Source organism: Scyliorhinus canicula, chromosome 15 (genome assembly GCF_902713615.1).
Source record: "Scyliorhinus canicula chromosome 15, sScyCan1.1, whole genome shotgun sequence".
In the NCBI taxonomy this organism is placed as follows: Eukaryota; Metazoa; Chordata; class Chondrichthyes; order Carcharhiniformes; family Scyliorhinidae; genus Scyliorhinus; species Scyliorhinus canicula.
Genome location: NC_052160.1, coordinates 113,076,471 through 113,088,496, shown reverse-complemented (window position 1 = coordinate 113,088,496; position 12,026 = coordinate 113,076,471). Strand labels below are relative to the sequence as shown.

Sequence of the window (12,026 nt, the reverse complement as noted above, 5' to 3'; positions counted from 1 at the left end):
TTATAGACCATAAATCTTTCACATTGCATCCGGATAAGAGGTTTGCATTCTACTGAATGCCACTTAGATACCTTGTTGCCTGTCAAATTGAATTTCAAAATTCTCATTTCAGCTGTCTCTTTTAGTCAGCATATACCCGACGTGAAGGCAGTTGGTTCTCAGCGTACCCACTTCATAAACCGACCCAGGCACCCAAGGGGAAGCATCCATTTACTTTTTTCACAAACGTGCAAGCAGTTACAATACATAAACTGACACAGACTGCTTCCAACGGGTCAGGTTTCTAATACAACGCACTCTACTCTGGTGAGACAAAATCGTATTTGAAAGTTGGTCAGTTTATTGAGTTGATAACCCATTTTCAGCTCTCCTGCTTTTGGCAAGCTGTATACTGCATGGATTCACTTTCCAATTTTGCTTCATAACCAACAAAGCATCAAGTAGTTATGAGAACTCACAGGAACGACATTGTGGTTCACTGCTTGGTTCCTTGCCCAGCATTTTACTTAATCGTACCTTGCATCACATGAATCATTTTGTCTGCCAAAAAAAACCTTTCTGAGAAAAAACATGAGGCATGTTCTAGAGCAAGAAATTAATAATTGGAAAAAGTGCGGCTCAGGCTGAACTTGGAGATCAAACTTCATATGGTGATAGTAGCTCGTCATTAATAGAAAGTTGTTAAGACGAGAGGTCTGGCGAGTTTTTATTTCAAGGTGTACAGCTGAATAAATGTGATTGTTCTATTTCTGGAACCCTAGAGACTGGCCTGTGAATATTAGTTACCCAAGTCTGACCAAAGTCAGATGTAATATTTGCGAGTTACTACAAGAGTGAAACCACTTGGGCCAATAGATGGGGAACTTGTTTTTACTCAGAGGGTTACAGGTCTATGGAATTGTCTACCCTAGAGGGCTGTGAAAGCTCAGTCATTAAATATGTTTAAAGCTGAGACTGACAGATTTCTAGACATCAATGACATGAAGAGATATGGGGATAGTGTGGGAAATAGGCACTGAAGTGGAGGATCAGCAATGATGGTATTGAATGACGGGGCAGGCTAGACAGGCTGAATGGCCTACTCCTGTTCCGATGACACATGACTGTTCATAATCAATAACAGAACATTATCCACAACTTCTCAGAGGTATACAGCAGCGAAGTTTCCTTTAAATCAGCACAGTAAAATTCGGCAGGAGATTGATTAAAATGCTACAAGACCGGGTTAAAGAGAGCAACAGACTGTGCTATTAATAGCATGGTGACGAGGCTGAAAACATTTACAATTTATAAAAACTTTCTGAATAATGCCATTGACTCTTATTCAAAGATGCAAACACAGAATTATCTATTTATTTTTAAAAATAAATTTAGTGTACTCAATTCATTTTTTCCAATTAAGGGGCAATTTAGCGTGACCAATCCACCTACCCTGCACATTTTTTTTGAGTTGTGGGGGCGAAACCCACGCAAATATGGGGAGAATGTACAAACTCCATATGGACAGTGACCCAGAGCCGGGATCGAACCTGGGACCTTGGTGCCGTGAGGCAGCAATGCTAACCACTGTGCCACCATGCTGTCCTCGAATTACCTATTTATGAGTGAAAACATTTTGGTAGACAAGACATACAGATCAATCTTTTATAACTTTGTTTTGATTTCCTAAAGACTTAATATGTCCACTTAAGGCGGTAAAGAAATCTGTCAAAGTAGGGCAGTGGGTTAGCCCTTCTGCCTCACGGCGCCGAGGTCCCAGGTTCGATCCTGGCTCTGGGTCACTCTCCATGCGGAGTTTGCACATCCCCCCCCCCCCCCCCCCCCCCCACCGTGGTTGTGTGGGTTTCGCCCCCACAACCCAAAGATGCGCATGCTGGGTAGATTGGCCATGCTAAATTGGCCCTTAATTGGAAAAAATGAATTGGCTACTCTAAATTTATAAGAAAAAAATCCATCAAAGTAACCTAGGGATTTGCAAGTACTGACAAGTTCAACAGAGCATTTTTGTACAGTGAAAGAGCGCAAGGAAAAATGGGAACACAAAAGTCCCTGAACAATAATATTTACCAAGTGCTTTCGCAAGATCAGTGATTTGGATCTGTACTGCAATGGGCGGAATTCCAAGTTGGATTGCCTACAATAGACGGATTATTTTCAGATGAGAAGCCAAAAGCATCCCCATGGAGCAGAAGTAAACATTTGCTGACATTGCAGAGCTCATTGAAGCAGCACATTGACTATTCTGTGGCAGGATGCTTAATGTTTTCCACTCTTCTGGTTTTGTTTTTCATGGGAAATGTAAGTCAGGGTCTCATGTCATTAGTTGAATTGAGAACGGTTCTATTTGGCATATTTAGATTGCTACTTGGAGGGGCAGCACAGTAGCGCAGTAGTTGGGTTACTGGTATAGGGTGGATACGTTGACTTGAGTAGGGTGATCATTGCTCGGCACAACATCGAGGGCCGAAGGGCCTGTTCTGTGCTGTACTATTCTATGTTCTAAACAAACATTGTCCCTCACCAGCTTTCTAACTAAATAAGTGTCTTTTTTTTGGAGAAGAAAACAGCATTGTAATCACATTGTTATTCCAGGCACTGAAGCACCTGAAACCTATTTATCTACAACATAGTAAAATAAAGAAAATCTAGACTGTACAGGTGAGTGACTACAAAGAATAAAGATAAAACTGGCTAAAGTAACAAAACAAGCACCAGCGCAAAAATATTGTTAAAAATTGTCACCTTATAAAGTTAGCAAGGGGCAGGGTGATAGCCTCAATTGATTTTCATTACCCAAATGGGCAGGAGAAGAATTTGCCAGATTACAACTCACCTTCCCCTAATTGGCCTGTGTTTATCTGCTTTCTCAACTCTCCCAGATCGTTCTATGGCTTCCTGGTGGGGTACGGAGTGTAATTGGCATCGCAACTACGTGGAACAGGCTGGATGACTAGGGCGCCTTCCCATCACCTTCATTTTTTTGTATGCTCACTATATCTGACCCAGGTATATTAGGCTAAATGGCCTCCTGTGCTGTATTGTTTAACTGCCAATTATGCACATAATGTGAAGAACAAGATAAACCTGAATTAATCAATGGGGTAATTTTTCACCAAACAGATTGTGCACTTCAAGAAATAAATACCTAAGGACGTGGAAAAGCAGGTCCCTCAAGCCTACTTTACCATTCAATAAGATCATGCTGATTTTCTACTTCAACTCCACTTTCCCCCACCCCAGTCCCCAAATCCCTTGATTTCTTTAGAGTTCAAAATCTTCAGCCATTAATATACTTAATGACTGAGCATCCACGACCATGGAGGTAGAGAATTTGAAAGATTCACAACCCCTTTGAGTGAAGAAATCTCTCACCTCAATCCTAAATGACTGATCCTTTGTCCTGAGATGATGCCTTTGTTCTAGATTCTTCGGCCATGGGAAACCACCTCACGGCATTTATCCTATTAAGCCCCGTCAGAATCTATGGGCGGGATTCTCTGTAAAGCTCCGCCCAAGGCCGGCACGGAGAAGAAGAGATCACGCCAGTGGTTATGTGCATGCGCCAGAACATGCCAGCCGGCGGAGGCCCTTCGGCGCCGGTTGGCGGGGCGCCAACCACTCCAGCGCCGGCCTAGCACCCGGAAGTGCAGAGGATTCTGCAATTTCTAGGCGGCCCGACGCCGGAGTGGTTCACGCCACTCTTTGGCGCCGGTATTGCCCGCCCGCCAGTTGGGGGAGAATTCCGCCCACGAGTTCCAATGGGATCACCACTCATTCTTAGAACATAGAACAGTACAGCACAGAACAGGCTCTTCGGCCCTCAATGTTGTGCCGAGCAATGATCACCCTACTCAAACCCACGTATCCACCCTATACCCGTAACCCAACAACTCCCCCCCCTTAACCTTACTATTAGGACACTACGGGCAATTTATCATGGCCAATCCACCTAACCCGCACATCTTTGGACTGTGGGAGGAAACCGGAGCACCCGGAGGAAACCCACTCACACACGGGGAGGACGTGCAGACTCCACACAGACAGTGACCCAGCCGGGAATCGAACCTGGGACCCCGGAGCTGTGAAGCATTGATGCTAACCACCATGCTACCATGCTGCCCCAAAGTCTTCTCGACTCCAGAGAGTGCATGCTTATTTTAATCAATCTCTCATCATGGGGAAATGCTCTCAAGCCAGGAATCAACTCAGCAAACAATCGTTGCATTCCCCCTAAGGCGCCTACAGCATTCCTTGGGTAAAGAACTCAAAACTTTAGACAGTGCTTCAGGTGTGATTCACACCAAAGTCACGTACTGTTGCAGCAAAACTTCCTTATACTTGTGCTCCAATCTCCTGCAGTAAAATCAGACAACAAATCATTTGCCTTCCAAGTTGCTTGCTGTAACTGCAAGTTAGTCTTTCATGTATAAGGAACACAAATCACTCAACACCAACATGTAAGAGGTTCCCACAATTGAAAAAATATTCTGCACTTTTGTTCAGCCTTTCAAAGTGAAGAACCTCACCTTTTTCAAAATGCATTCAGGAGATGTGGGTGTCGCTGGCTGGGCAGCATTTATTGCCCATGCCTAATTGCCTTTGAACTGAATGCTGGGTAATTTCAGAGGGCAATTAAGAGTCCATCACATTGCTGTGGGTCTGGAGTCACGTGTCAGCCAGACTGGGTAAGGAAGAAGATTTTCTTCCCTGAAGGACATTACTGAACCAGGTGGGGTTTTGAGTCAATGCACAATGGTTTCATGGTCATCATTAGACTTTTAATTCCAGATTTTTATTAGATTCAAATTTTACCATCTGCTATTGTGGGATTTGAACCTTAGCCCCCCAAGCATTGCCCTGTGTCTCTATATTACTAGTCCAATAACAATACCACTACCTCCCCCTTATTCGACTGCATTTGCCACCTGCTTGCCCATTCAATCCACTTAACCTATGTATTGTATTATATAGAGGGTCCAGGGGGTGGAGCAATAGGAAAATGGAGGGTCCTGGGTGGAAGTCACCACTGGTTAGTAGTCTCAGACCCTCTCCAGTCCCTTACAGATATTACATGGATTAGACCCTGCAGCAGCTGCCCTCATGGTGTTGCTGGCAATCCAGGCAGTCAGACAGCAGAGAAGGAAGCGGTAGCAACATTGGCAGAGCTCGAGCTGGCGGCCCATGTGCAGGGCCCTGCCCACACCCTGAGGACCCAGCCGCCCATCAGGCCAGGGAGGGACCCAGAATGGGAGGCCAGTGAGGGCCCAAGGTGTACAAACGTCGCTGGTCTTTTGAACAGATGGCGCACAGTGTGTACCGCAGTGGGCTCCGCCTCAACATGTTAGTGGTCCGGTACCATATCCCACGTGGAGGAGAAGGATACCCGCTCCTGGTAGCCATCAAGGTTACCGCAGTCCTGAACCTCCATGCCTCAGGATCATTCCAGGGATCGAGCAGGATCGTCTGTGGCATCTCACAACCTACAGTGCACAAGTGAAGTCGTGGATTCCCTATATGCCTGGGCAGCAAACTATATGCACTTTGACATGAACCAGGCCCAGCAAGATACCTGGGCAGCAGCATTCCCTGCCATCACTGGGATGTCCCAGGTTCAGGGGGTAGTGGATGGCACACATGTCGCCTTGCGCACTCCGGGCTGTCTGGGAGTGCCCTACATCAACAAGATGTTCCACTCTCTGAACATCCAACTCATGTGCAACCACCACATGTAGATCATGTGGGTGTGTGCACGCTTCCCAGGGAGTGTGCACGGCAGCTACATCATGGGGCAGTCAGACATCCCCAGCCTCTTCGAGGCTTATCCCAGGATGACAGGTTGACCCATTGGGGATAGGGGTACGCGCTGAGGATCTGGCTAATGACAGCAGTCCAGGGGCTGGTGACCGAAGTGGAAACCCGATACGAGGCCCATGCGGCCACCCGGGCTGTCACTGAGTGGTGTATCGGAGGTTACTGGTCTTCTTGTGTCACTGGGTGCAAGTCCTCGTCATGCTCCCCGTGCTTACGGCTGCTGCCACTTCGTCCCAGGCGGTACTTGCTGCCTGTGGCTATCCTCCTGGACTCTCGGGGGAACAGAACCACCGTCTGGTCTCCACCGAGTCCAGCAGACGTCCCAGGTCATCAAAGCATGGAGCTGGTCTCCATGGAGGCATGGCTGCGAGCTGAGTGGGATATTCTGTGTGGTAGCGGTTTATGTGCTGCTGTCACTCATTAGTAGGGTGCTGGCGAGCTCGGTCCCAGGTCCTCAGCCAGCAAACTATGATTTGTAGCGTGAATCCCATGGGGCCTTTTTAAGTGGACCAATTAAATTTCTATAGCAGTGACGGCTTAATGGGGCTGAGTGTCAGGGAGCTTGCAGCATTTCTCACTCGCTACAACACTTAGAACTTTATTGGTAAAGTCACACCCTAAATGTTTTGAATGAGTGTTTATTTTGACAGATTATGGGTATTTGAGATGAGTTTTTTCACGGGGAGGTTGAATGGCACACAACAGGAACTCACGGTTGAGAAATGGCCTGACTCTGGCTTTTTGACTTGAAGGGGAAAATCCAACACCCTGTCTGAAATTTGGCTTCAAAATCCTTGGGTTCCTCTGAACATCAAGACTGCACTTCTGCACTGGACTACACTTTAAGATTCAGCTGCTGTGTCTCTCATCTACGACTCTGTTGTTTAAATTTTAAAGTAACTTTGATCAACTCTGTGCTGTACTGTTCTATGTTAATTTACAGTTCTTCGCACATTGCAACTGTTGCCTGCTGTGCCAATAACTGGTCTACTAGTGCTACTGGTTTTTCAGCTTTAGCTACAGTCTGGTTCCTGGCCAGAGCTTCGCTTTCCTGGGGCAAGTACATTTCTCCAACATTTCTGGATCTTATGGTGACGTCCAACTTAACATTTGTTTCTGCCCTATAACCTATAATGCACAGCTCCTGGATATTCATTACCCTGGAAATATCTCTAGCAATGCATTGTCCAATAATATGTGGGGCTGGATTCTCCGCAGCCCCTCGCCGAAATCGTGTTTTGCGCGGGGTCGGAGAATTGATCTTTACGCGGAAATCGGAGCCGACGCCGCTCCCGCGATTCTCGGGTCCCCAGAGAATCGCTCTCGCGCGGATTACGCGCCGCGGCTGGGGGGCCATTGACAGAGGCCCCCCCCCCACCCCCAGCGATTCTCCGGGCAAAACAAGTGGCGTGGTTCTAACCACGCATTGGCCGTCGGGAACTCCGGGTGGCTGCTGCGGACTCAGTCTGCGGCGGCCCTGGTGGGGGGCATGGGGATCGAGCACCGGGTGGGGGGCCTCATGAGCAGCCAGGGGAGTAATCGGGTGGCTCGGATCTGCGGGCGCGTGCCATCTCGGGGGGCCTACAGTCTCGATGTCGGTTCACGGTCCGAGTTCGCCATCGCGCACAGCGCGCCCGCTGCAGGCCGCCGCCGTGTGCATGCGCGGACTCCCAACAGGAAGTGTGGGGACCTGTATCCGCAGCTAGAGCTGTGAGAAGCACTCTGGGGCGCTGCCAGCTCCCCTGAAGGTGAGAGAATCACTCTTGACTTTTTTACGGACAGTCAAGAGTGAAACGGTAGCGTTTTTACTCTGGTGTGGGGACATAGCCCCATTTTTGGAGAATCCAGCCCCTGGTCTCAATTCCCCCACCACATCCTTCTCTAAATTTGGACAATAGTTTGTCGTTACCACATCAAATGATTGTGGTTCTTGCATATGGTGAGTAAAAGAGACTGTTTATCGCAACAAAGTATTGATTACAAAATGAAAATAAATTAATAATAATATAAAAGAGGCATTTATCTTATACAAGATTGATTCTTTAAAAAAAGCATAGCGAGCAAAACAACTGAGCAGTATACTTTTCTGGACATGTTTACATTTTTGCTCATTCAAAAGATTAGGATTCATCACTGGTGCAACAATAACGTCTGCTTGTAAAACGGATTTACTATAACTATCCAAGACACTTCAAAGGGGTGAAGTCAGACAAAAACTGAGTGGGTTAGGTTACAGGCACCAGAATTTTGGATACGCTCAAGTATATGGAAGAGGGGAGGCTGGTCAGAGGAATATTGGAATAGCTGAGTCTGGAGGTATCAGAAGAATGGATGAGATCAGCCTATGATCGTAGCCAGGAAGGAAGACTGGCAAATTCAGGAGGCTGAAAATATTCTTTGCAAAGGAGCGGATGTGGGATTGGAAGCTCAAGTTCACTCTCACAACAGGTTGTGAATAATTTGGTTCAGCCTGAGACAGTGGTCAGGGAGGGGACAGAGTCAGTGGCTAGTAAATTTAGTTTATAGTGGGTTTGAAGACAATGGTCATCGTCTTTCCAATGTTTAATTAGTGGTAAATTCTGCAGGCAAGCAACCTAACAATACAGAGGTAGTGAAGGCATTGAAAGAGATCATGCTGAATTAGAGTCAAGTTGAATCAATCTACATGTGGACACTGGCATGTCTTCAGATTATGTCATGAGGTATCTATTGAAAAGCAGCCGTGGATAGATCTGCGGGGAACTCCAGCAACAGTGCTCTCCTCCATGGCTCTGAGGTCTTGCCTGTCTCCTCACCTCCATTCCTTTTCCCCAGGTGCAATTCACCTCTGGATTCTCCCGCCCCTCTCTCAGATTCCCTCTCTCCCACAATCACTGCTCCTCCAATCAGTGCTTCCCATTTTAACACTTGATTGTAAAATGTTACTTTATGTACTCATATAGGCCTCAGCTATGCTACACACAGATACACACACACCATCTCCAAACCTCCTCCCACATTCATTCCTTTAGAAACTCGCCTTCCCTCACACACTAACCAGTTGCTCTCCCCTCTCCCACTTTGGGTCTCATACGCCGGTCTCTCTGAAGTCTGGGGTAGGGAGCCTGTACAACAGCCAGACAGGAGCAGATGTACAGCAAAGTTTGAAGCCACCACTCACCTTTCTAGCTCAGACCTGTTTTTTCCTACTTCATACACAAGTCAGTCTCTGTCCACGCTGACCTCTGCCCATATCCAAGTCAGTGCAGAAACACCCTGAGGCCCATTTGGCATTCGCCACAAAAGTATTTTCTAAAGTTAAAGAGCACTTTGGGCTCACTGTCCATCAGTGGAATTGATCTAATGGGTCAGGAGCTGTCCCATCTTGCCTCCAAACTGGGTGATCTCCACTCCACAGTTGCCATTGCTGCTCAGAAGAGGGGGAAGCTCGCAACCCCAAATGTAACCTCTAAGATGGGACGGCATGGCCCACAGTTTGGGAACCACTACGAGGTACTTCCACCAAATGCTGCATACATGCTCCTCAATTCAAAATTACTCAAAATTATTCAAAATCATAAAACCTATCCTTCCCATAACAACGTACAGTGCGAAAGCTGTCTTGATAGTTAATCATAATAATAATCTTTTATTATTGTCACAAGTAGGCTTACATTAACACTGCAGTGAAATTACTGTGAAAAGCCCCTAGTCACCACACTTCACTGAGGGTGAATTCAGAATGTCCAGTTCACCTAGCAAGCACGTCTTTTGGGACTGTAGGAGGAAACTGGAGCACCCGGAGGAAACCCACGCAGACACGGGGAGAACATGCAGAGAGGGCACAGACAGTGACCCAAGCCAGGAATCGAACCCGGGTCCCTGGCGCTGTGAAGCAACGGTGCTAGTCACTGTGTAACCCTGCCGCCCCATATGGTTCTTTGTTCCCAGTTCCTCTTTTTTATCTGTACTTATCTTTTTCTCTGAAGGGAACACTCCAGGATAAGATGCCACAGTAACCTTGCCATCAGTATTCATTCACATTATATCTGTAGATCTTTTTTTAAATTGCTGTTTTTTTACAAAAACGTTAGGTCCACCATCACCATCTTCCTGTTTCTAAAGCTGGGTGTCATCAATTTTTGGCTTATTTTTTGGTCCATATCCTTAGTTCCGAGTTCCTGCAGTGTTTATTGTTTTCAGTTACAGAGATCATTTTCACTTTTCACATCGTTTCAAAGACATTCAATTTTGCAAAGTGGACCCTCTAAGAAAATGGCTTTTCACTGGCATTAACTGGGAACCTGTCAATGGCATCTCACCATCAGCCAGTATAGAAATAGATTCATTGACCTGTCACCTTCTCCCACAACTCTCTTGCAGAATATCTTGTCAATGTTCATTTCGCAGCCTGCAATCCGCTTGCTTAATCCATGTGCACAAGGTAGTAAATTTGTGAATATATATAACAAGGGCCCACAAACTGTACCAGCTAATTTGTGAAGAGATGATGTTGGCTGAAGCTTATACATTGGTCAAGGAGGACTACCCTCCTCTTCCTCAAAATAACGTATGGAAATCTTAACATCAACCTCAAGACCCTGACCCACCCCCAATTACTTCTCTACATCGTACTTACACTTTATGTGAAGGTGTGTGTAAATCTGTGGTTCATTTTCATTTTATTTTATTTTCATTGATGTGGTCTAAAGGCAGCGCCTTGTGGCAACCTCTTGGCATTTAACTGGTCAGCTCCACCATCTGTGCATATTTTTGATATTTTTCTGTTCTCGCATTTAATATCACAATCGGTATTTTTAAAAAGCTGCCGACAGTTTTCAATGAACCTCAGGATCTTAGATATTAGTGACCTTAAGAGTGACACACCACGTAAACCAGTGACCCTTACCGCAAAATAACACACTGGTTATAAAGCGGCCTGTGTGTCTGTCAGCTTCATAAAATAGGGCATCCCCAGATTTCGGAAGCAATTCCTTGGGATTTACTGTAAAATGGATAAACAACTAAGAAAGCAGAAATATTTCAACTCCCCCCTTTGACTTCAATCATCCCCACTTCCAAAGATGTTTGCAGCTAATGACGTTGAACAAATATTACACTTTCGCATTGAGCCCAAAACACACAAGGAGGATGTTGTTGAAACGGGAGGGGGTGGTTAGAGGACTTACATTTTCATGTTTCATGTGTTTCAGTAGTTTCAACTCTCTGTAAGCCCGCTTGGCGTAAATTTCAGACTGAAATGGGCGGTACATTTTCTTAATCGCCACTTTGTTCCCCGTTCGCCTGTCCATTGCAGAGCTGTTGATATCAGAATGTGAATAACATCAATATTTACGTTCCTCCCTCAGCGTTTCTATCAGGCTGCAGAGATATTTTTATGTGACACGGCTGAAGATCAAAGCAAACCATCTGTCCCAGTCACCCAGCATATATACTTGTAAATTTACCAAACTGTGCCATAGGCTCCGGATCCTATGGGAGAAAGATTCACGTATCGTTCTCGCACTTCCCAAATGGTGTTCTCGATGTCTTGGCGGGAGGATTGTGTTTTCGGGTCGTTCATGTCGTTCTGTTGTTCTGGGCTGGGGTGGCGGGGGAGATGGTTAAAACATGAAACTTGCGAAATCAACGATTGCAAAAAAAAATAAACACCCAAGATTCTGCAAACTTCTTGAACAATGGCTGCAGTGAAAAGTTTTTGCAATGCTTCAAGAAACCCAGTTATCACTTCCTGTCTCCCAAAATGCGAATCGCTCCAGGTAGAGGGTGTGTACCCAGTCACAGGCTAATATCCACGTTTGGTAAAGGCACAGGCGAAATCAACTTGGCAGAAACATGCATCTCGCGAATAATCGAGCTTAACAAATAAACCAGCATCGAAAATGAGAACAGAAAAGGCTAAAACAGTTCTTGCACAAATGCGTTTGAGTACAGTATTCCTGGTTTTTTTAAAGTGCAATTGCATAATACTCAGTGGACTGTGGACAGCAGCCAAACACTAAGTTTTGCTTTTGGGAGTTAAATGGGTTGTCTGGCATTCACTTACTTGGATGAGTCACTTGCAAAACCCTGCTCACATTTGGGAAAACAACGATTTTGACCTTTATATTAGTAAGTTAGGAGTTCTCCACTTTACTATTTAGTAGGATTACATGAACTCCCATTCAAACTAACAAAATACAAAACTTCTCAGAGCTAATCATAGTCCAAAGGTG

The 12,026-nt window shown here is 45.8% G+C and overlaps 1 protein-coding gene across 2 annotated transcripts in view; it reads right to left on the bottom strand.

The window, feature by feature from the left end:
- Window positions 1–11,753, bottom strand: part of LOC119978379 (mitogen-activated protein kinase 12-like) — an 80,508-nt gene extending 68,755 nt beyond the window's left edge. The window contains exons 1-2 of one of the 2 annotated variants that reach the window (XM_038819973.1): window positions 11,259–11,753; window positions 10,980–11,109 (exon numbers count right to left, since the gene is read on the bottom strand). In XM_038819973.1, the coding sequence (XP_038675901.1) occupies window positions 10,980–11,109; window positions 11,259–11,374 (246 nt within the window). In that variant the 5' untranslated portion in view covers window positions 11,375–11,753. The remainder of the gene's footprint in view (window positions 1–10,979; window positions 11,110–11,258) is intronic. The other variant, XM_038819974.1, reaches the window with a different exon arrangement.
- Between the last annotated feature and the right edge of the window lie 273 nt (window positions 11,754–12,026).